The sequence below is a fragment of the Oryctolagus cuniculus genome, chromosome 1 (assembly GCF_964237555.1).
Source record: "Oryctolagus cuniculus chromosome 1, mOryCun1.1, whole genome shotgun sequence".
NCBI lineage: Eukaryota > Metazoa > Chordata > Mammalia > Lagomorpha > Leporidae > Oryctolagus > Oryctolagus cuniculus.
This window is the reverse complement of record NC_091432.1, coordinates 48,339,449-48,365,195: the sequence shown is the minus strand read 5'-3', so window position 1 is coordinate 48,365,195 and position 25,747 is coordinate 48,339,449. Positions and strand designations below refer to the sequence as shown.

The following is a 25,747-nucleotide window of genomic DNA, read 5'->3' as shown; positions in this document are numbered from 1 at the left end:
CCGGCCATTGCAGCCATCTGGGGAGTGAACCATAGGATGGAACACCTCTCTCTCTCTCTCTCTCTCTCTCTCTCTGCCTCTCCTCTCTCTGTGTAACTCTTTCAAATAAATAAATAAATCTTAAAAAAGAAAGAGTGGATGGAAGACCTTTCTCTCTGTCTCTCCCTCTCACTGTCTATAACTCTACCTCTCAAATAAATAAATAAAATCTTTTAAATAAATAAATTAAATTAAATTCTTTTAAAAAAAGATAGGATTCAGGGACTGGCACTGTGGTGCAGCAGGTAAACCCTCTGCCTGCAACACCAGCTTCCATTTGGGCACCAGTTCGTATCCCAGCTGCTCCACTTCTGATCCAGCTCCCTGCTAATGGCCTGGGAAAGCAGCAGAAGATTGTCCAAGTGCTTGGACCCCTGCATCCACATTCTGTCTCTCTCATATTCATTCATTCTCTCTCTCTCTCTCTCTCTCTCTCTCTCTCTCTCTATCTCTCCTCCCCCACCCCCTTTTTCTGTAGCTCTGACTTTCAGGTAAAGAAAGAAATCTTTATAAAAGAAAAAAAAAATGATGGGATTCAATCCTCTTCTGACCACAGATCCCACCTAGTAGAGCTGCCTCTCTTCTGGCATGGGTTTTCACATCACAAAATAGGAACAGTTCTATTATGCAGCCTTATAACATTTCATAAAACTTCCAAGTATCCATTTTATTATTATAATGAAGATCATATCATATACAGTTAAGAGATCTAATAGTAAGAAAGTTACAAAATGGATAGGAAAAATCCCTTGCTTAACATTCAAAGAATTATCTAACAAGCAGAGTCTCTCTGTTCTATGCTTGGCACTCCAGTGATGGGAAAACTAAAGGAAACTTTGGCTGAGAATCAGAAGATGTAAGTTTCCAATCCTGGTTCTACTGCTCCAAAAATGGCTTTAGAGAACTCATTTTATTCACGCAATAATATTTACTCAGCTCCTAGTAGTATATTTAACTTCTTTGTGCCTCAGTTATCTGAGAAATGCACATAGTACTATCCATCTTTTCTATTGCCTCAAAGGCAGTAAAAAAAAAACAAATGATGTAATAGTGTGTGTTTAAGTGTGCTGAAAGCTGAAAGCACCACACAAGTGCAATAATACATCTGGAAAAATCAACCTGATATTCAGAAACCCTGTTAGAATGTAAGAGACAAAGAAAAAATATGGAATGGAACCATCTATACTTTATCTATATTTCCACTGTATGATACAATAGCTGCTAGCCACATACGGTTATTGTATTGAAATTTGAAGTAACTTAAATTAAATAGAATTTAAAACAGCATCCTCAGCCACACGAGCCATGTTTCAAGTACTCAGCAGCCACATGTGGGGATCAGCAACTGTACAGGCCTGACAGGCCATTTCCATCATCATAGGAAAAGTTCTACTGAACAGCATTTATCCCTACTGTTCTAGGCTATGTATTTTCTTAATTGCCTGATTGTAACATTATTCCTGTAGAATTAATACACAACGGCTAGCCTAACACCATAAAACAAAACAAAACGAAATCTCAAATCTGAAAAGAAATCAGTCTCCAGGTAGCTAACCAAGCTAGAACGGCACTGGCCTTAGAACCTTGGAAGAAACTGCTATGATTTCTCTTTAACCAGACTAGGAACGCTGAGGCCCAGGAAAGCAAAGGCTCTGGTCCCATGTTCCTTAGAGAGAATTCGCAATGAAATCCTGGTATTCAATAACATAGGCTTGACAGCAGGATCTGGGTTCTACAGCAACTCTGTCGCTTACTAGCCGTATGAACTTGGACAAGTGACCACCTCCAAGTCTCACTCTTCTCATCTGCAAACTGAAGAATAATAATCCCAACTCTGCTGAGCCTCCATGAGGATGGAAGAAACGGTGTTTAGAAAATGCTTAGCAGAGAGCCTGGCAAGCACCCAGACTTGGTGAACGCTACCTGCTGTCATCATTAGTTAACACATTGCTCTTTCCACTGCACCACAAACTTTGCTCACGGAGGTTGCAGCTACCAGATGTATCATCATGGAGCTGGTGAGCATAGGAAGGAACAGGGAAAATATGCAGCTTGGCAAATGTGCCAGGGGACAGAATGATAAATGCATAGTGCAGCAGTAACTACGGAACTGCTCCCACAAGTCCCCATGCAGAAATTTCACCTTGAAAGGTGCAAAGGGAAATGTACCATTCGCGTGCCTCTGTACTCTTACCCTTAAATAGGTGTCTGAGGAACAGAGCAATGCACGCTGAAAAATACACTTACACTTCTACGACCCTCGCGCTGAGACTATTGGAGGAGTCAGCATTCTGTTTTTGTTTCTCTCAACGCAGAACTAATACATCACAACTCTGTTAGCAACCAACATGGCTATCCCATGACAGGCCTCTGCAAGCCTGCTTCCAAGTGGGTAGAGTTGAAGCCTCCAGGGCTTCTCCAAGTGCCTGCTGTGGGACCCAGCCTCTCACTCCCTGCTGCACAGGGTATGATATTCAAAATGCAGAAGACGCAGTGCTCATTCTGCAGCATCGTGTATTCTTCTCTGGAAGAACACCACACACGAGACAATCAGATGTTGCAAAACAATCAAATACTAATAAGTGAGTCAAACTCTGAGGAAGATTTCCATTCAATTCGATATCAAATCTCAATCCTTTGCTTTTTGATCGTTACTGTAGTGAGGCGCAGCCCCAGTTAAGATATGGCACCTATCTTCAAGCAGCTTCTACTTGAAAGGGCAACTGAAGTTGTCCAGGAAGTCAACTGAACAAGCTCTAATCTAAGCCTGTGGAGTGGCACAATTCGGATTGGCAGGGGAAGGAGCTGGGGTTGGGATACTCCAAAACTCAACCTTGCTGCCACTGCGAATGGAAACAGAAGCCCGAGAAAGAACAATGAGGAACTAAAATATCTTTTCTCCAGTCTTCAGAGGTACTCTTTTCCATCCCAGCTCTGACGTGACAGTTTCTGCAGAAGGCAGGCCTCTCGGGTGGCTCTGCTTACCTCTCCAGTCCGTGCCAGGCACCAATGACAGGAAGAATGAACTAGCACAAGCTCTTTCTCTTTTTGGCATCATCCTGATTTCTAGGGGGCAGGGCTTGGGTGAGAAATATTTCCCAGTCACCTCTTTGTCCTCCATCCTGGAAAACAACCATCAAGTCACTTGCATGTCGTCTAGTCCACCACGTGGCCACTGTGTTAGCTTTGCTATTTCTTAACTTTGTCCTTAGACAAGTTACTTCCCCAAGTCTTTGTTCCCTCCTCTACAAAGCAGGGATAAAATAGTATCCTGCTTCATAGGAATGGTGTTCAGAATCAAAAGCAATGTTTATAAAGCCCTTAGCACAATGCATGGTACACAGTCAATGCTGAACAAATAGGAACCATAATTATTATTTCTAAAAAATTCTATGGTTCCCAATCAAGTCTTTTTTTTTTTTTTTTACAGGCAGAGTGGACAGTGAGAGAGAGAGAGAGAGAGAAAGGTCTTCCTTTTCACCCCCCAATGGCTGCTGGGGCCGGCACACCATGCTGATCCGAAGCCAGGAACCAGGTGCTTCTCCTGGTCTTCTATGTGGGTGCAGGGACCAAGGATTTGGGCCATGCTCCACTGCCTTCCCGGGCCACAGCAGAGAGCTGGACTGGAAGAGGAGCAACCAGGACAGAATCCGGCACCCCAACTGGGACTAGAATCCGGTGTGCCGTCGCCGCAGGCTGAGGACTAGCCTATTGAGCCGCGGCACCGGCCCCAACCAAGTCTTTCTAACCTAACCTCACTGCTCAAACCCAAGCCTGCCAATCCCAATCCCAGGCTTATTGCCTCAGAATTATCCCATTCCCATAGAACCTTCTAGAGCCTAAACGTTTTATCTTCTCAGCTACAAAACTCACACAGCTTTCACTCCTGTCCTCTAAGAAACTCTCCCAAAGACATAAGAGACCTGGCCAACAATGCTTTTGCCTGACACTGCCTCTATATCTCTCTGTTCACAAGTCCAATAACACCTCATTTAGAATGCCTTAAGACTCTGTGTCTTCCCTGTCATGTTCCAAGCCCAAGTTCCTTATGTAATGAATGTACCTTGAATATTCAACAAGTACCACTGGATAAAGAACTCCAGATCTATGATAAATGACAATGATTTCCAAAAAGCTACAGGAAATGAAAGTTTCCTGAAAACCCACAGAAGAGAGGCTAGTGCTGTGGCACAATAGGTTAATCCTCCGCCTATGGTGCCAGCATCCCATATGGGTATGGGTGCCAGTTCTAGTCCCAGCTGTTCCTCTTCCAATCCAGCTCTCTGTTATGGCATGGGAAAGCAGTGGAAGGAAGATGGTCCAAGTGCTTGGGCCCCTGCACCCACGTGGGAGACCTGGAAGACGCTCCTGGCTCCTGGCTTCAGAACGGTCCAGTTCCAGCTGTTGCACCCATTTGGGGAGTGAACCAGTGGATGGAAGACCTTTCTCTTTGTCTCTCTGTCTCACTGTAACTCTACCTCTCAAAAAATAAAATCTATTTAAAAATAAAATAAAATGGCTAAAATGGTAAGTTTTAAAAAAAACTCACAGAAGAAATCTACTTACACATATACATTTGTTTATTGCCTCCTAGTTTGTAAAATGCTTTCATATTCATGACACCATTTTGACAACTTGGAGAGAGAAACCTAATAAGGATTGTATCTACAAGGCTACTTCAAAAAGTTCATGGCAAAGTGGAATTAAGAGATAATTGTACATTTTCCACAAATTTTTATAGTACTTCTATATTTGACAAGTGCAAAATCTGAAGCTCAGAGAAGTAAAACAACTTGCCCAAGGATGAAGCCACAGTATAGAACCTCTTAACTCTTTCCAGCTTTGCCCCTGTTTTTTGTGCCCTCATGCATACTGTACCTTCAAATGAAGGGAATGCTCCACGTTATTCATAAGAAAACCACAGGGTTGGCACGGTGGCTTAGCAGGTTAAGCCGCTGTTTGCAGGGCTGGCATCCCATGTGGGCACCAGTTCAAGTCTCAGCTGCTCTATTTCTGATCCAGCACTCTGCTAATGTGCCTGGGAAAGCAGCAGAGGAGACCTGGAAAAAGCTCCTCTTCCTGGCTTTGGCCTGTTCCAGCCTGGCTGTGGTGGCCATTTGGGGAGAGAAGCAGCAGATGGAAGAGCTCTCTGTCTCTCTAACTCTGACTTTCAAATAAATAAATCTTAAAAAAAAAAAAAAAAAAGAATAAAGAAAGAAAGAAACCACAAGGGAAGGAAAAACCACAGGGAAGGTACTCAAGAGTGACTGAAGCACACATTGTTCAGTACCCATGAGCTCCCTTCCCCAGGCAGCAGGGTTCCCTGAGGACACAGGAGAGGGTGCCTGTGAGAATCACACGGGGCCCTCTGGCACTGCTGCCTCCTGCTTTGCTTTCTTCTGAGTCCAGAGGTTTCACAAGTGATTGTGGTAGCAACTGCTCTTTTTCCTAAGATATCTCTGATTCCTTCCATTTTTTTTTACCCATGGCCAGTCACTCCCAATCTTAGATTTAAAAAAAGAACTCTCTTCCCAACAGCAATCTACAGATGCAGGAGGTGACTACTACCACTAGCAGTGGCCCCATACAAAGAATCCCTGCATTGGGGCCAGCGCTGTGGTGCATCGGGTTGAAGTCCTGGCCTGAAGCGCCGGCATCCCATATGGGTGTTGGTTCTAGTCCCGGTTGCTCCTCTTCCCATCCAGCTCTCTGTTATGGCCTGGGATGGTGGTAGAGGATGGCCCTAGTTCTTGGGCCCCAGAACCCACATGGGAGACCCAGAAAAAGCTCCTAGCTCCTGGTTTCAGATCGGCGCAGCTCCGGCCTTTGCAGCTATCTGGGGAGTGTATCAGCAGATGGAGGACCTCTCTCTGTCTCTACCTCTCTCTGTAACTCTTTCAAATAAATAAAATTTTAAAAATCTTTTAAAAAAAAAGAATCCCAGCATCACACACAGGAATTATGTAACTATATAAAGGGTAGATTCTCCCTTCTAGTTATAGTTCAGTGGTCGCTCTCTCCAAGACCCAGATCTTAGAGTACGGAAGCCTGTACCCCAAGGGAATAACCTGGTTTTGCTTCCCTGGAAGTGACAAGAGCAATGTTTTCTCTTTATCTCCCTCAAGGGACACTTATTAGGCAAGGCCCCAATGACTCAGTACATTTCAGGCAAAGAAGAGACTACAACCAGATGGGAATAATGCTTGGAAAGAAGGGTGACTACAGAGCTGGCTCTTCAAGGCAGCCATCCAACTTAAAGTACCTAAAAATGCCTGGCAAACAGAGGCTCAAGTCAGGCCAGTGCCAACAACAAAAAGGTCCCATTGATCGGAAAACCTCCAAGCAGGAAGCTCTAAGCAGCAGCAACTCTGAATCAAGCAGATGGCATTAGACTTGGGAATCAGCTAATCAGAACAAGGTCCCAGTGGCCAAATATCCAAGACAGACACTCCAACTCCCCAGCAGTGGGATCTGCAAAATCCAGACCCTGCTCAGGGCAGGATTTTTATACAAATGAAACCAGCAGAGAGAAAGGAAAAGAGAGCCCAGGGTTCAACCTAACTCACAGCCAGGATGCCAAAAGCCCAAGAAATTCCAGACCTGAACTTTCAACAGTATAAAAAACAAGGGAGCTAAAGGGAGGGTAAAAAAGAGCTTAGGGACAGCAGCTCAACAGAGCCATGAAATGTGGATAAGGACATCAAGCAAAGAAAAACCCAACAGAGTAGAAAAGAAGAGGCATGACTGTCCGGCTGGATAGCAGAAATAACAGGATGAATAAACATCATCCTAGTTATCTGTTGGTGAGTGGGTAGGCATTTTCCAAGCAGCCAAGGGCGAAGAGATGAATCAGCATGTGCAAAGATGCATCGTTTCAAACAACATGATCCTTGCACTGGTTCAGCATGGATGAATTGCAGAATAGAGAGAGATTGGTAGAAGGTGATACTGGATATTTTGACAAGAGCTGGATCAAAAGGAGCTTCTTATGATAAGGCAGAGATGTGGGACTAAATCCAGGATAGGATGCCTTTAAAAACTAAAGGTAGGACCAGTACTGTAGTACAGTGGGTGTGGCCACTGCCTGAGGTACCAGTATCCCATATGGGCACTGGTTCGAGTCCTGGCTGCTCTACTTCTGATCTAGCTCCCTGCTCATGTACCCAGGAAAGCAGCAGAAAATGGCCCAAGTGCTTGGGCCCCCGCATCTACTTGAGAGAGCCAGAGGAAGCTACTGGCTCCCAGCTTCAGATGGACCCAGCTCTGGCCATTGTAGCCATTTGAGGAGTGAACCAATGGATGAAAGACATCTCCCTCTCTCCCTCCCTCCCTCCGTCCCTCCCTCTCTCTCTCTCCCTCTTCCTCCCTCTCTCTCTCTTTTTCTCTCTCTCTTTTTCTCCCTCTCTCTCTCTAGCTCTGCCTTTCAAATAAATAAATAAACCTTAAAAAAAAAAAAAAATAGGGGCCAGCGCTGTGGCACAGTGGGTTAACACCCTGGCCTGAAGGGCTGGCATCCCATATGGGCGCCAGTTCAAGACCCAGCTGCTCCACTTCCTGTCCAGCTCTCTGCTATGGCCTGGGAAAGCAGTGGAAGATGGCCCAAGTCCTTGGGCCCCTGAACCCACGTGGGAGACCCAGAAGAAGCTCCTGGCTCCTGGCTTTGGATCAGCACAGCTCCAGCCGTTGCGGCCATCTGGGGAGTGAACCATCGGATGAAAGACCTCTCTCTCTCTGCCTCTCCTCTCTCTGTGTAACTCTGACTTTCAAATAAATAAATAAATCTTTAAAAAAAAAAAAAACTAAATTTGTTGCACACCTGTTGTGTGCTGGGCACGAAAGACAATGAGGAGGCAGTGGTGAACAAGGCCAACAACAATCCTGGAGCGTATGCTCTTTGCATACTGGCTGTAAAGATCATAGGTCATGTTTCTCCCACTCCTTGAGAGCAGAGGCCTGGTCTTATTCTAGACAGTTTCCTAAAAGGTTGTCTAATTTCTATCCTCATAGTTGATGTCCAGTAAGTGTTTATTGTGGGAATAAATTTTTCTGTATTTTCTAAGAAATTAAAAAAAAAAAACATAAAGAGCATAGCATGATCAGATTTATACTTTAGTGCATTACTTTGGCAACTGGCTGGGTCTACTGGGGTGAGGCCAGATTAGAACAAGAGGTGAAACAACTACAGGTCGTCACTGTAATCAGGCAATAGGAAATGGAGGGCCAAGCCAAAGGAATCACAGTGGGCATGGAGGCAGTCTTAGTCCCCTGGACAACCAATTCAGGCAAAGCTCTCTCAGGCTTCACAGACCTGGCACTTCTCTCATCAGATCACTGCAGCCACCTTCAAACCCTCATTGCCTCCTGTTTTCACTCTAAACCTCTGCATGATTTACTTTCACCCTGGGACAGCCCAGCTTTCAAGGTCAAATGTAACAAAAGACAGCTGGTCAGTTTCAGGGGGACCCTGGGTGAAGCCCAGGGCAGTTGTACTCCTGCAGAGCGTGGTGGCGACACATCAGGTCACCGGGGACTTTAAATCAGGGCTGATGAATGTCCTCTGTTGTTGACAGAAAGCAAGTCAGAAACATCCTTGCCGTGGATGCTGACAGCCGCCTCAGCAGGAATTCACACTCTGGTACTGCAGGAAGACTGGCTGCGATTACCAAGTACCTGGGCGCCACTATTTTCGCTGGCTCTGATTTTAAGCAGATCCAGGACAGCTCTCTGTAGCTCCTAAGATCTCAAGTGACTCAGACAAAAAAGAATAGTTCTGACCCGTAGTCATAACTAAACCTGGATCTGAAGCATAAAGTGGCTCATATGACATGAACCCAACAATAGCCCTTCCATACAGCACTTCACAAAAGTCCTGCTTTATCTTATTTGCATCTTTCAATAACCTGTGGGCAAGGTAAAACAGATACTTTACAGCCACATCATTAATAAGAAAACTAAGACTGGACACGTTTTTGAGTGACCCAAGGTCATACTGATTATTGGCACACAGTATAACTTCCAACGCAGGTCTCATTCCACATTCAGGACTGTTTCCATCAGACCTCCAGCTCCACCTGGTACTATGGTTTACCATAATCATGAGTTAACTTCCTGTTACCTCATGTTTCCTTTGCTTGCTGCTTTTCCTCAGAAGACACTGACCTAAATCCCAGAGAGGGACGCCAAGTCTCCACTAGCCCCAGCTGCCACAATCACAGCCAGAGCCAGAGGCCAGGGCCGCATCCTGATCAGAACTGCATTGAGAGGAAGCTGTTGGTGAGATTCAAGTTGAGAGGAAGCAGAGGCCAGGTTCAAGTCTGAGTTCTGCCAGGCACTGTGTAACTACAAGGTAGAGACAGCTTTCTCACTGAACTTCAGTTTCCTTCCCTCGGGAATGAGGCCAGGAACAGCTGCTCTTACCTCCCAGTCTTCAGAGCCATGTCCCATCAGTCACCAGATGGTGCTGACTGCCCTCACAGGAGAGTAAAACAAACTAGTCGCTCTCTTCTGGCCTCCCTAGCCTAACCTCACGGCTCCAGCAGATCAGTGGCTTTCAATCTAACCAGGAGGATTTAAGCCACTGAACTTGAGCTCACACACTTTTTTTTTTTTTCAGCACACTTCTACTGATTATTTTGTACCAAGCCTGGCCCTAATCAGACAAAGATAAATAAGACAGTGCTTGCCCTCAAAGAACTCAAAGTCTGATTTAGAGATGGACATATTAATTAACTACTACTCACTAATAAATATTCTAATGCAGTAGTGGGCAAAACTTTGTATTTAACCTGTGAATTCTTGATGCCTTGCACTGACATGGATTACAGTGGCTCACAGTAGACATTTGTGGAATAAATAATATAATATAGAACCCGATGACAAAGGATGCACACAGTGGAATGAAAGCACCCTCTTTTCTATCTCCAAACGTCTATCTTCACGTATCCCTTTTTCTGTACTCCTGTGTTGTAAGAAAGAAAAAGTGTCCTTCTTTCTTGTCATAACTAACCCCTACACTGTGACCTCGCTTCTACAAGGGAACTTCAAAAGCTCATGGAAAGATGGGATTAAAAGATAAGTTTATTTTGGTGCAACAATTTTGAGACCCATGTGCATGAGGGATCTTCAAAAAGGTCATGGAAATTATGTATTATGAAAAAAAGCATGAATTTCAAAAATTTTTAGATCAAAATTGTCTTTGAGCTCCATTTTCCCAGCACATCTGAAGTACATTCATTTCTCCCACCTCCTCAGGGGCCTTGCTGCAACCACTCTCCCTCCCTCTTGCAACTCTGCTCACCAGCTTTCTCCCCCTCTCATGTGCTCTAATCTTTTCCTTCTCAGCCTTCTGACACACTCTGACTTCTCAGTGCTTACAAAGCTAACTCTAGCCAAGCTCCCTTTTCAAGGCACTGAGTTTATTCTCGCCCTCCTCTGACGGCCGCATCCATAGCAAGCGCCACTCACCCCTGCAGCCTGCATTTGCTGCACCCATTCACTTGCTGTGCCCCTACTTTAGCTCCCACCTTGCCACTGAAGCTGCTCTCAGAAGTGGCACCACAGCCTCCCCAACACCAAATCCAATGGGCTCCTCTCCAGCCCCAACCTCTTGCCGAAATGTCCTTAGCCTCTATGACACTTCTGTGACACACGTCACGTTTCTCTTCTCTTGTCAATACTCCATCTCCAGCTGACTCCTCATCCCTACTTTCCTCTTAAATGCAAGTTCTGGCCAAGATTCCCCAGTTACTTTACTTCAGCTCCCTTGAGAACTAATTTAATGTTAAGGCTTCCAATTCAGGAAGCCTATTCAGTCACCACCTCCTACCTCAACCCCACCACCACCACAAGCCCTTCAGAATCCAACAAAACCGCAGAGACTAGACATACAAGAGGTAAAAGGTACTCACAGATATAGAAAGGGGCAGGATCAACAGGATCACCGCCCCCTCAACTCCAGCCTAAGCACCTATGGGGTACTGGGGACAACCCGAGACACTGAGAACATGGCTTTGAACAAGATATACAGCAGGTTAAGCTACCGCCTGTGATCCCAGAATCCCATATGGGCACCAGTTTGTGTCCCAGCTGCTCCACTTCTGATCCAGCTCCCTGCTAATGCACCTGGGAGAGCAGTGAAAGATGGTCCAAATGCTTGGGCCCCTGCCACTCAAGTGGGAGACCCAGATGAAGCATTTGGGAAGTGAACCAGTGAATGGAAGATCTGTGTGTGTGTGTGTGTGTGTGTGTGTGTGTCTGTCTGTCTGTCTCTCCCTTTCTCTCTGTAACCCTGCTTTTCAAAATAAATAAACCAATCTTTAAAAAAAAAAAAAAAGATACACAGACCTTTGTTCTCTTGGAACAAGGAAGAGCAAGATGACAAATATAAACAAAGAAGAAAACAGCAGATACAGCATACCTTTTACCATCTCTCTCAAACATAACAGCCCTTTCTGGCTCTTTCTTCCGAGTGTTCACATGGACAAATCCAGTCCACTGCCTTCAGATTTGTTCTGTGTTATTTCTTCCCTCACTACGTCAGCAGCTACAGCACAGATGTGCTAGATCTTCTAATCTCCAGTGAAAGACCAGCAATCATTGCTACTCATTTTAAACACTGCTGTCCCATTTGGGCCCTAAAACACTGGCCTCAGCTACACTTGCAAGGTTTGGGCTGCCTGGAGCACATGGTGTCAGAAATCTCCCACTTCTCTAGGAAAAGCACCAGTGTTGTGGGTGACTTACCACAGAGCCACTTGGGAATGCTTTTTCAGGTTGTGTTCAGTTCCGTCAGAGCCCTCCAGACTCAGCTGACTGCTGGTGGTAGATTTCTGTGTTATTTAGGGCACCAAAGTCCCACAGTCTTGACACAAACTTAAAATTAGAAATGCATTAAATATAGGAAAGGAGGAAGGTCATTCAGGAAAGGCAGCCTTCTGAGGGAGTTGTAGGACAAAGACGCCCTGGAAACTTCCAGGTCCATTAATGGGTTTTACACAGCATTCAAGAGGTATTTCTCCTTCAGAAATACCACAGTGGGAAGCATAGGGGACTGGCTCAAATCTCAGCTAACACAGCCGAGTGAGTGACTCTGCAAACTAAAAATAGATTCTTTCCTACTCATTCTGACAGATTTCACTTGGACCCTCTGCACAGGTTGATCCTCCAGCAGTTTTAGTCCTGCAGCAAAATGAAGTCCAATGATGTTCGAGCTTCACAATTACCCAGTCTCTGGCACAACTCTTGTTTATTTCCACATTTCCTGGTCCTGCCCCAATGGCTGTTTGTGTGCACACGTGCTCACATGTATAGTGGGCTCCCTGGCTTGAACTGAGTGCTCCTCAACCAAACATGAGCAGATTTTAAACCATGAACATGACTCAGGCTGTGGCTGCAGACTGAGCCCATAACAGGCCGTCAGAAACAAAGCAGATCCAGCTCTTTGACTCGGATCCTCTCTTAATTCCTAGTTTTGGGCCTCAGTTTCCTCAGTTATAAAAACAAGACTAATTATCGCTATCTTGGCCTATTTCACGGCACCTCACTGGGACCAAATAAGATAATGTACACGAAAGTTACTTAGCTTCACTAACAAATGAGGTGAGGGCCACAGACTGGACAGGCAGCCAGACTGCAAAACTAGGCTCCCCAATGGAATGGGTAGGCATCGTGATTGCCCCAGCAGTCAAAAGCAGATCCATATGCACAGTTTCAGTTCATGCTGATCCTTCTGCCAGGAATGTCTTCCTTTTTAAAAAAAAATTTTTTTTATTTACTTGAAAGGCATAATTACAGAGAGGGAGAGAGAGAGAGAGGACTTCTATCTGCTGGTTCACTCCCCAGATGGCTGCAATGGACAGAGCTGCACCAATCCGAAGCCAGGAGCCAGGAGCTTCCTCCAGGTCCCCAGTGTGGGTGCAGGGGTCCAAGGACTTGGTCCATTTTCTACAGCTCTTCCCAGGCCACAGCAGAGAGCTGGACTGGAAGCATAGCAGCTGGGACCTGAACTGGTACCCATATGGGATGCCAGCACTGCAGGTGGCGGCCTTACCAGCTACGTCACAGCACCAGCCGCAGGAATGTCTTTCTATCTTTGCTGAACTCCTCACTATGAAGAACCTAGTCCAAATACCATTTCTTTTTGTTAGTGTTTTCAGAATTAATCATTTCATCTCCACTGCCCACTTGGCCTTTTGCACCTAACTCTGATAACATTTTTCACTTACATACCTGGAAGTTCACATACTTTTTTAATCTCTGTAGCTACCTACCTACCTACCACCTCTATGCAGCCAACACTGGCACATGGCAAGTGTCAACCAATGTTTATGGGGTTGAGCTCAAAATCAAGAAGGAGGTAAACATCAGAGAGACCCAGGAAAGCAGAAAAGGTGGGACAGCAAACTCACAGAGCCAGTGGAGCGGGTGGAGGGCAATGAATCCAAGAAGGCAGTATCCCCCAGGTCTGTCCCTAACAATGAGGACACAGCCACAGGAATGAGGGTGACCACCAGACTGCAAGTTCCGAAGAGACCAGAGAATTGAAGAGTGAGTCAGGGCAGCTTCTGAAGTTCAGGGACTACGGAGCAGGGACAGTGTACCAAGTCCCAAAACTAACTGGAAAAGGAGAGTTTGAGGACAAGAAATATGAGCAGAGAATAGAGCCAAAGAGTCAAAGCAAGGTTGAAGTGTTACTGAAGCCTGGACCTTCTAGACTAGTTAACATTCCCAGGGCTGACAAAGTTGAGTTATCAGCTAGGATTAGTAAGCTTGGCTATGAAACTGAGGAGCTCCAAAAGCAGGAGGCCCTTGAAAATTTAAGTAGTGATTATGTCTATGAAATAAGAATTAGAGATGGCAGAGACCCTTAAATGTAAAAAAAAAAAAAAAATTAGGAATCATCTGGACTAACATCCCCAATCCACATACAGGGCAACTAAGAACCCAGGAGGAAAGGGGCGGGGTGGGGAGATAACCAAACTCACTTTGTAATGGCAGAACCCAAGCTAGAGGCCAGCTCTTCTAACTCCCATTCTAGTTCTTTCTTGTCCTTTCAAAGGCTATTTACCTTAAATCAAACAGGTCTCCTGATGGTTCTATTAACATCCCTGGTGCCAATCCCTGCTGTTTCAGAATCTTGAGGACCCCCAAGTATACCTACGAAATGAACACAAGCACTACTGCCCAAGTGCAAAATGCAGGCTTTCACCTTTGGTGGACGTTAGAATAAACATTCAACAGGAAATGTGCAAGTAGCAGCCTCACCTGGGCTTAGAAAGAGAAAAAGCTGCTGTGGTACACGTTTCCTGTCATGGAGCAAAGTTGTTTACACACACCCTGTCCTGACACATGCAGGAAGGGATTAATCCTGAACACTGTGCTATCCCTAGAATCTTCAGGAGTGACCATGGTGGCCTAGCATCTAAAGGAAGCTGATAATACATGTCTTCACTACCATAAGAACACTAAAACGATACCTTCCAGGTTTAAAATCTTGAAAAAGTATCTATCAGAACAGAGGTGACACATGGCTCAGAAGACAAACATGGCTGCTCTCAGGGATTGACAGACCCTGACTCCAGCCTTCAAAAATTTTCATCTAGGGCCGGCATTGTGGCAGAGGGGTTAAACCACCTCCTGCAATGCCAATTCCCATATGGGTGCTGCTTTGTGTCCCAGCTGTTCCACTTCCCATCCCACTCCCTGCTAATGCTTCTGGGAAAGCAGTGGAAGATGCCCAAGTCCTTGGGCCCCTGCACCTATGTGGGGGATCTGGATGAAGCACCTGGCCCTGGCTTTGGCCTGGCCCATCCCTGGACGTTGCAGTCATTTGGGGAGTGAACCAAGGAATGCAACTTCTCTCCCTCTCCCTATCCCTCTCCCTCTCTCTCTCTCTGTAACTCTGCCTTTCAAATAAATAAAATAAATCTTTTTAAAAATTTTTCTCATCTAGGAAAGTGTATATATGAAAAAGGACATGGAAAATTAAACCTCAGACTAGTGTTGTAGCACAGTGGGTTAAGCCATTGTCTGCAACACCAGCATCCCATGTGGGTGTCAGTTTGTGTCCTGGATACTCCACTTCCAATCCAGCTCCCTGCTAATGTGCCTAGGAAAGCAATAGAAGATGGTCCAAGTGCTTGGGCTCCTGCCACCCACATGAGAGACCCAGATGATACTCCTGGCTCCTAGTTTTGACCTGGCCCAGCCCTGGCTGTTGCAGCCACTTGAGAAGTGAACCAACAAATGGAAGATCTCTCTCTCGGCCTCTCCCTCTCTCTGTAATTCTAACTTTCAAATAAATAAATCTTTTTAAAAATGAGTTTCAATTTTACCTCATACACAGAGAAAGTATGTGAGCCTTTTCAAGTACTTTAATTCAAGCCTCAAACCCAGTTTGAAATCCATGCATAGTTTTTACATAAAACACATTTTCCATGAACTTTTTGAGGACCCCCTGATATTCATTTGGTACAAATTTTTCAAAAAATTTTTGTACTAGAATGAATGTGTCTTTAATTTCATTTTCCACAAACTTTGTAAAGCACCCTCATAGATGCCTGACAGGCCAGATTTGGACATCAACAGGTAGAGAGAACTCCCACACCCAGATGACCAGTGGGTAACAGCACGGAATCTAAATCTGTAGAAAGACCAAATACCCAGAGACTCAGCGGAGAAGGGAGGCAGCCCTGCCATGAAGCTGCCAAGGGGCTTAAGATTCAAGTCCACTCCTCCCTTTGCTCCCCTAAGTCAGGCTCTTGGGCCACATGTTTGCACTGGACATGTTTGTCACCAAGCTGCAAATTGTGGACATCACAGGACATTAAAAGGCCTCAAAGGGGAAGAAGAGAGGAAGCAGCAGTTCCTGGGTGTCCACAGGATGCCCCGCACTTTGCACGTTATCCTCACCAATATCATTATTGCCCTCATCTTGCCAACAGAATCAGTGACTCTATTTAAAGTTTCTGTGCCTCCTCTACTATGCCAACCAGCCACAAAGTCTAAAATGACCCAAGAAAGACAATAAAAAGCTAAAGCATATAAAGCATTATGTATCAGGCTGTCAAAAGCTTAACTCGCTAAGCAGACAATACTCTTTTAAATACTACATTGGTTCATTCACTGCTGGTAGAGTCAACTTCCTCTGAGAGAATCTAAAGAAACAGAGCAAAAGTCATAAAGATGCTCATAGCCTCTGCCCTTCTAATGTCATCCAAAAGAACACGTGGTAAGGAAACAGCTCATGAGGGGCTTACGGCAGGGGTCACAATTGTGACCGACAAAGAAAACAAAAGAGAAAACGATGGTCCAACATCCAAAGAACAGTTTGAAAATCCTAGAACTTTCTCATCATGTAACTCAACATAGTCATTTTAAGTGATCATTTTAAAGACTACCAAGAAATAAGAATCTGTGATACAATAAATGAAGACTGAATATAAAACATCATAAATGCTATCACTATAATTTTGTAATTGTACATGTGTATATGCAAAAAATAACGTGGTTATGTTAGGGTGATAAGATTATGAATGCTGGGGCCGGCGCTATGGCTCAGCAGGTTATCACCCTGGCCTAAAGTGCTGGCATCCCATATGGGCGCCGGTTCTAGTCCCGGATGCTCTACTTCCAATCCAGCTCTCTGCTATGGCCTGGGAAAGCAGTAGAAGATGGCCCAAGTCCTTTGTCCCCTGAACCCACGTGGGAGACCCGGAAGAAGCTCCTGGCTCCTGGCTTTGGACTGGCACAGCTCCGGCCATTGTGGCCAATTGGAGAGTGAACCATTGGATGGAAGACCCCCCCCCTCTGCCTCTCCTCTCTCTGTGTAACTCTGACTTTCAAATAAATAAATAAATCTCTAAAAAAAAAAAAGATTATGAATGGCTTCATTATCATTATCAGTTGTAAAGTTGATAAAGTTGTAAAGTTGTAAAGTGTCTTAGTGGTATTGCTTAGTACCTTTTTTGTTTGTTTGTTTAAAGATTTATTTATTTATTTGAAAGGTAGAGTTACAGAGAGAGAGAGGAGAGAGAGAGAGAGGGAGATCTTCCATCCACTGGTTCACTCTCCAAATGGCCACAACAGCAAGGGCTGTGCCAAGCCAAAGCCAGAAGCCAGGAGCTTCTTCTGGGTTGCCCACGTGGGTGCAGAGACCCAAGCACTTGGACCATCTTCTGCTGATTTCCTAGGCCATTAGCAGGGAGCTGGATCAGAAGTGGAGCAGCCAGGACTCAAACTGGCATCCATATGGGATGCCAGTACTTCAGGCCACAGCTTATCCTGCTAGGCCACAGCACCAGCCCTTGTTTCGTACCTTTTCAATTAAAGAGACAAAGAGAGGAAAAAACAAGAGCAAAAACAAAAAACAACAGTCCCAACTCAGCACTAAGAAAGGACCCAGGAGGACCAGGGCTGAGATGTGAAACAGAAATTGAACCCCGTCCTACATACCCGGAAGGAGGAGGCCAGGCCTGCCCCAGGGGAAGGGGAGCCCTCTAGGTATGGACAGGGTTGTAATTAGTCTGATGCTAATTACAGAAGTCTCACTGGTTTATTAATTTTTGGGGGGTGGGGGCAGACTCTGAATGAAGACTGAATTCCTTCATTAAGCCAACGTGGGTTCAGAGGAACATTTCCTGTGTGGCCATCCTTATTGTTCTCAAAAACCTAGTCTTTTCCTTTCTAAGGACAGTAGTAAAACAAAATTTAGCAACAGAAGCGTATACCCTGGAGAAATTAAGGCTCTTGCCTTAAATGTAGAAATTGAAGACATTTCAGAGAGCCAAAGGGGCTTGAATAAGCAACTGAACTACAAAGTTTTCTACACTGGGAAATATAAACAGAAGTGCAAAACATTTAGCTCAGTGTAAAAGGCCTCCTCAATCAGTGTCCCACACGCATTTCTGATATTACCTCATAATTACCCCTGCGGATACTCCAAGCTCCAAACTCAACTGCCAGTGGTCCTCAAAACATCTCCCCATTCCTACCCTCATGATTCTGTTCAAGCCGTTGCACCCACTGAAAGATCCTCTTCACCCTTGTAACTGCTTGACCAGTCTGACCCATCAAGACACAGCTCAAAGCCTAAGCCAATCCCTGCACCCTGAGGTCATATCTCATTCTTCAGAGTAGACCCAGAGTACCGTACTTTGAACCTCTCTTTAATGAGTTTCATACCATCTGCCTTATGGTGTAGTTATCTGGAGAACTGACCTTTCTACCATGTTAAACCATGAGCTCCTTCAGATTGTCACTTGTAACCAAAGACAATGCCCAGCACACAGCAGTGCTTCACTGAAAGACGAGGAAAAGAGAGCCATCGCCTCTGTGCAAAGTCCTACCTCAGTCGCTCCCATTAAACAATGCAGAGACGAAGGTATGCCGTTCCATGGTCTGGAGCAGGGCAGGGATGGATCCTGATTTTCTGGTTTCCAGCAATCGTAAGATTCCAACTTCCTCCCTAGTTGACCATAGTCTGCTCGGCCCCAGGTAAACACCTTACCAGTTTCTAAAAACAAACATTATTTGAATTAGGTTTACATTCCACAGTTGTGTTCTCATTGGTAGGCAATGAATTATAAGAGAAAGTGGGAACATTTATTTTAGCACCAACCACTCTGCACTAGGCGCCTCCCCATCTTCCTGTAAATAAAGCATGAGAACTCTCATGTTCACAGATGTGGGAACTGAAGTTCAGAGAAGTTAAATAACTTGCTCCAAAATCAAACAAGTGGTGAGTACTAGAGCTAGATCCAAACAGAGGTCAATCCAAAAGCCCACGCTCTTGCATTTTAAATAGACGTAAACATGGGTATGACCACAAATAAAACTTCAGCCATGCTTTATGGCCTACCTACCCTGTCCCCTCCTCACATTCTCCTTGTGCTTTGCCCAAATATTTTTTCTCAGACTCTTTTGCCTGACTCAATCCAGAGCCCCTTTTTGCCCCCTAGATATTCCCCATGCCATAAACACTTAAGGTCTTACTCTGAGCTCAATTATTAGCCAATTTTGCGTGTTTTCTCCTACATGTCTTTCAGAGTCTAGGCTGTTACCCAAAGGAGCAATTCTAACAGCCCCAAGGCAAATGCCCATGTGTGCTGGAAGAAAGGGAATGTAAGAAGGGGTGGAAAAAAGACAAAATCTTCTGGAGCCAGAAAAGTATTCAGTCCCCTAGCCCCCTCACAGGAAGCTAGCCAGTGCTGAAGATGCTAGAAGAAAAATGAAGTCTGGAAAAGAATAAATGGCCTTTCTTCTACCAGATAAAATTCACCAAATTCATTCAGTTGTACCAAGTGCTACATTTGTTATTTCAACAGAAATGCAAAATCCGATGAGGCATAGATTATTAACAGATTCTCTTCAATAAATATGCATAACCATGTGCGCTGTATAAATTCTTTATACATGTTTATTTTAACAAAGAAAAATTTTGCTTAAGAGACAAAACACCAAGTATGCATATTAAATTCTAGACAAATCTACTACATACTCTATGTTTGGTATCAAAGCTTCATCTGGCCCCACATTCAACATATGGTTTATAGTGTCAGCTAGAAAGCATCCATAGACTCATGGAGGCAATGTCAGAATATCACAGAGAATCAGGGCTCTGCAAGAATGCTGTCCTCAGGATCAGCCTGCTTACAGACACTAAGGTATATTCAAAGCAGTTCACAGCAATCTGACTTCTGAGCTTCCTCGAAGGGGAACAAAGTCAGTGTAGCCCACAGGGCACCTGGTATATTACAACTGGGAGCGGGTCCACTGCAAGGCGCTGTTTCATCATTCAGTGGATGCTGTTTCTTTGCTGTGGATGCCCTTCTTACCTGGTAAACTGTGGCGCAACCCTTAGAGTCCAGCACATGGACCACAAGTTCTGTGAAAGCTTTCTGGACTCCCCAACACTCTGCAGAAAGGGTAAAAGCCACCTTCCTGCAAGCCATATTTAGTACAGCAGTGATCAACTACTATGTCTCCATTTTTGTTTGTTTGTTTGTTTGTTTTTGGACAGGCAGAGTTAGACAGTGAGAGAGAGAGACAGAGAGAAAGGTCTTCCTTTCCGTTCCATTGGTTCACCCCCCAAATGGCCGCTACGGTGCACTGCGCCGGTCTGAAGCCAGGAGCCAGGTGCTTCCTCCTGGTCTCCCATGCAGGTGCAGGGCCCATGCACTTGGGCCATCCTCCACTGCCGTCCTGGGCCACAGCAGTGAGCTAGACTGGAAGAGGAGCAACCGGGACAGAATCCAGTACCCCAACCGGGTCTAGAACCCGGGGTGCCAGCGCCGCAGGCGGAGGATTAGCCAAGTGAGCCGTGGTGCCGGCCTATATCTCCATTTAACAGGTGAGAAAATTAAGGCTGGGAGAAGTGACCTGCCCAAGGTCACATGACTAAGGTATTTTTTTTTTCTACTAGCCCATGCTACCATTGCACAGGTTACGACACTGGTCCACGTCACTGCATGATCACAACACTCTTCCTTCACTTCCACGGGACTAGATTTTTAAAAGCCCATGTGCCCAGGACCTACAAAGCATCCAACACTGGCAAACTGTCCCTCTGTCTGAGCTGCCTAGGACTGACAGCCAAACTGCCTTAGCAGGAGACTCCCAGGAAACAAGAAGATGAGACTGATTTTTTCTAAAATGACCCTAGCATTTCCTCTGCTGGGAAGAAGTAGGAAGTTAATATTTGTAAGACTACAGAAAGGCTGTGTTATCACAAATCACACAAAGAATCCTGTCTTTCACGTCAAGGAGAACAGCTTAGAACTTTGTTATTGATTACTGATGTCTAAGACAAGCAAGACTGCCAGTGGATGGTGCCACTATTATTATATCTCCAAAAGCAATTCAACCATTCCCCTTACGTAGCACTCTTCACCTTCAAAGCACTTTACAAAGATTAACTAATTAATCCTCATACTCCCCTGGGAGGCCACAGACGTTCGAGGAGAGACAAGTCCAGAAACCAGGCCAACTGGATATTCAGTCTCAGGCTCAGGCCTAAGTTTGATACACTCTCTGAACCTGGCTGGCTGTTTCTCCTCAAAACACACCCTGCAGAAGCTTCACAGAGGACAAGGAGACCCTCTCACTTCCTCTTTGAAACCAACATTTATTGACAACCTCTCAGGTACCCAGCACACTCATAAACTCTATCTCAATTAATCTTAATAATAACTCGATGACATATACATGATTAAGCTTATTTTACAGATGAGGTTAAATGACTTTATTAAATTCAAACAACCAGCAACTGGTGGAATCAAGATTTAAACCTGGTTTCTGACTCCAAGTCCAAATATCTCTCTAGTGATTGCACAGCTGCTATTGCAAACTGATGAAACTTAGCTGGGGAGACGGCCACTTGTACAATGTTTGAGTATGAGAAAAGCTCAGATTAAGTGGATATGCTCTGTGTACCATTCAGCTTTCCTTGCTAGAACAACCTCCTTCCCAGGAGGCTATGCAGAACTCAGGACTATACAAGCTGAAATAAAGGCATTAAGTACATGGATTACAGAAAAAGACCAAAAAATGGATTAGAATTTTGTGTCACCTGAAGAAAAAGAAAATAACAAATCCACACTCAAAAAAAGTTCATTAATGCACTGCAGATAAATGCCTCAAGCTGAAGCATGCTGTCATATCTGAGGGCATTCAGATCCCAAATTTAAGAAATCAATCTTTTCCTTAGAGTGAAGAATTATATATGACTGTGATAAAAAAAAAAAAAAGATATATTAATGTCATCCAAAAAGACTATACGGGTATGTGTCTCAAGATAAATGATAAATGAGAGAAATGACAAAATAATTCAAAATAAAGTCAGCATGTGAAATATAATTTAAAGCACATCCATGAAAGAATTAACACAGAGTAACTGCAGATCCAAGGAGTACACGTTGCAAAAGGTCTCGATGCAGCACAGAAAACAAGAGGGGCCAAAGAGCACGGCTAACAAAGAACATCTAAGGAGCTTGGAGGAAGAACGTCAGGCTAAAACTGCCCTGGCAGTCTTTATGGAACAAGTGGCAGTTAAGGTGAACTTCTGGATACAAAAATGAGAAAATGAGGGGCCGGCGCAGTGGCACAGCAAGTTGACGCCCTGGCCTGGAGGGCCGACATCCCATATGGGCGCCGGTTCTAGTCCCAGCTACTCCTCTTCCAATCCAGCTCTCTGCTGTGGCCTGGGAAGGCACTGGAGGATGGCCCAAGTCCTTGGGCCCCTGCACCCACATGGGAGACCTGGAGGAAGCTCCTGGCTCCTGGCTTCAGATCGGTGCAGCTCCGGCCATTGCAGCCAATTGGGGAGTGAACCAGCAGATGGAAGACCTCTCTCTCTCTGCCTCTCTTCTCTCTGTGTAACTCTCTGACTTTTGAATAAATAAATAAAATCTTTTAAAAAAAAATGAGAAAATGAGGGAGGATCCTGCAGGAGCAGGGAGAGGGGATGAGCAATGACATGGAAATCAGAAGGCACAAAGGCAGGAAGGAGAGTGAACAAGAGTCACAAGGGCAGAGACCGAGAGAGGAATCAGGTCTGCCAGGTAAGGCTCACTACGGTTGGAGCGCTTCTTCCAGGGCAGGAGGCTTCAACTTGCTCTCCACTAGCAGGAAAACATTGTTTAGCATTATACCAATTTTGTGCTTTCATCTGTTTATTAAAATATGTGCTTGTATTATACACAATTATAAATGTGTGTGCCCTTATTGAAAATATACAGCATAAAACATAAAGAAAAAATAGAGAAAATGTAAAAAAATGGGATAAAAAACATTTAAAAGAAGTTACCGTACTTTCTTCCCACACCCTGGTAATTCATCTGGCACGTCCACCATGAGGACTACTGCTAACTTAACCAAGGGGCTGCAGACTTTTGAGCAAGGGTGGGGCCTGATGGAAGAACTTTGCTGGGAAGAGGTTAACATTTAACATCTCTGGCAAAGGACTGGAAGCAGGCAGAAGTAAAAATATTCACAGCTAACACTTCTGTGGTACCTACTTTGTGTCAAGCACTCTTCTAGGCATTCTCATGGAGCATCCTGTTCATCCCTCTAGCAACCTTCTGAGAGAGGCACTGCCACCATCCCCAAACTACTGACAGGGAATAGGGTATTCATCCAAAGTCACAGAGGTAGTAAGTCAACAGGGAAGAAGAAGAGAAGGAAACCACTATGATTACACAAGCCTAAGATGCATTCAAGGCCTAAGCCAGGGTTGAAGGTGTAGGGAAAAAATATACTGCATATTTTCAGAGCAGGAAATGTATGAGAGGTCTAGCCCTTCACTTTGTGGATGGAGAAGCTGGATCCCTGGAAGAGAAGAGACTTGTGTAAGACCATGTGTCTTAAAAGAGAAACCAGGGTTAAGGAGGAGGTCTTGGAAGTCTCAGGCTAAATCTTTCTCTCTTCTCCAACTCACCTTTCTTCAGCTCTCTTCTCCATTACTCCCTTCTATACTCTTCTTTCTTCCTACCTTTAATTAATTTGTATTACATGCCAGCTTCTATGCTTGAATAGTTAAAAAAAAAAATCCAAAATTCTATGTCAGAGCCTTCGATGCTCTTCCTCTTCTTTGATTATCATTAAATATACTGACCCTAAGACATTGGTAGGTGGGAGTTGGCGGAGACGATCTGACAAATTGGTAGACTGTGGGTGGAACCATGGAAATCTTTGAAAAGGCTGACTGTTCATTTTGGGAGAATTGGAGTAATAGTGGCTAACATTTACCACGTGTGCCATGTACTTCATGCAAAAAGTATCCTTGCAACAACAACCCTGAAGAGGAGATGCTATTATTCCCATACCACAGATGAGATTTAGAGATGTTGAATAACCAACAGATGGTTAGGTTCAGTAAGCAAGGGTAGGTAGGTAGGCTGGCATGCAGAGATGGTTAGATTCATTTGTTCATTTGGGCAACAAATACTTGTGGATACCTACTTTGTGCTGGACATCATTCTAGGATACAGAGGTGAACAAAGACAAACCCCGCTGTCTCTGAAGGAGGAGACGGATTTAACTGAGTGGTCCTCCAAGACGTGTACATTCTGTGAGTTAAGCGCTCCCAAAGTGAGGAGTGTGGTTCTCGGAGACGTCACACAGGAGACTCTGATCTGGGCTCAGGAGTCATTAGCTCTGAAGTGAGTGGGAGTTAACTAGGTAAACAGGGTCAGGGTAGCAGAGAAGCTGAGGATGGGGGGCCAATAGAGAGGCTGGCACATGCTGCAGGGAAAACAGCCCACTTGACTGGATAGTCTGTTAGTTTTAGAAAAATTTCTGAAGTTTCCAAAGTCATATTGTGAGCAATAACACATTATAAAAGGTTGAGAATTCAAATTAATACAGGAATAAAATCTCTAAACATGGGCTACCCAGCTAAAAGGAGGAGAGAAAGCCTGCAGTAAGAGTGAGCACAAGGGTGAGGGACTGAGAATTTGTTTATTAAGTGATTCTATGGTAACCTTGGAGGCACTGTCATTAAGTGATATCACTTAATTAACTCGGAATGATTGCTGTGAAGCCCATTTTACAGACAGAGAAATAGATCACAGAGGCCAAATGACTTGCCCAAGACCACAAAACCAGTAAGTGGCAAAGATGCAATGAAAATAAGAATGAGGACACTCATTTCACTCTGAACTCTCCCCCATGGGTTAGCCCATTGACAGAAACACAAGGAGTAGGCACGATGATCCTCAAATGACAGATGAGAAAACTGACGCACACAGAGGGGCTGAACTTCAGGCTTAGGAGGCACCCAACAGCCTGGCACCAGAGTCAGTGCCTCTGTCATCATTCTGCAGAGGACACACAGGCCCATCCGACCTCGGCTTCACTTTTCACTTGGTCACACGCTCTCTTCAGAAGTGCACGTGCCCAGGGACGTCCAGGGGTTGTTCAGTCAAGGGACACACGTGGCCTAGAGGCACAAAGAAAGCCTGGCTGGTGAGCAACTGAGTGAGCTTCAGCCTGGGTCTGCACAGCAGGACCAAAGTCCCAAAACACACAGGCATTCCACACGGCTGCTCCATTTTCACCACTGCCCTTATTAACTACCAAGTCGGGGCACCCGTGATAGAACCAAGACAGACTGTACCCTCAGGAGCCCTAAATTAGCTACAGGACTATCTGCAACATGCAGAGTTGGGGCTTCCTAGACAAAAGCTAGGAGGGAGGACTCAGACTGGTTTCAGGAAGCCCCAGTTCCAGCTGGCTTTGTGGCTCCCTCACCTTTCATGCAGTCCTTCCCTCAAAGCACCCATGATCTCTTAATGCTGCCCCTTTGTCAAGAACATACCCACTCCCTCCCCCCGGGGCCTCAGGGTATCGCTGTGACCCAGCCTCCTTGCCCCACCTACAGAACTCCTTCTACCTTTCAGGGCCTAACTCAAATGCCACTGCCTCCCAGCATTCCCTAACCAGAATAAGCCACCTCTTCTTTTAGGAGCCGCTGGCCTAGTGCTTATCTCAGTTTCAACAACTATTCCATTCTATGCCTCCACAGAGGGTTATGTGACTGCATATCTTCCATAGCCCACTACACTATGGAGAACAGTGGTCTGTTCTTATTCTCACTGTATTCCCACAGCACCTAGCATAGGGCCTGACCCAGAGCCATGTTCAGGGTTTTGTGAGAGTAACAGTCATCGATCTTACCATTGACTTTTCTATGAAAGACATCTGAGACCACCCT

General features: G+C 45.0%; 1 protein-coding gene across 8 annotated transcripts in view; it reads right to left on the bottom strand.

Annotated features, from left to right (window-relative positions):
* SERGEF (secretion regulating guanine nucleotide exchange factor) overlaps positions 1–25,747 on the bottom strand; it is a 248,292-nt gene that overhangs the window by 171,409 nt on the left and 51,136 nt on the right. For all 8 annotated transcript variants that reach the window (XM_008275115.4, XM_070072692.1, XM_070072734.1 and 5 more), the window contains one exon: positions 18,384–18,550. In XM_008275115.4, the coding sequence (XP_008273337.3) occupies positions 18,384–18,550 (167 nt within the window). The remainder of the gene's footprint in view (positions 1–18,383; positions 18,551–25,747) is intronic.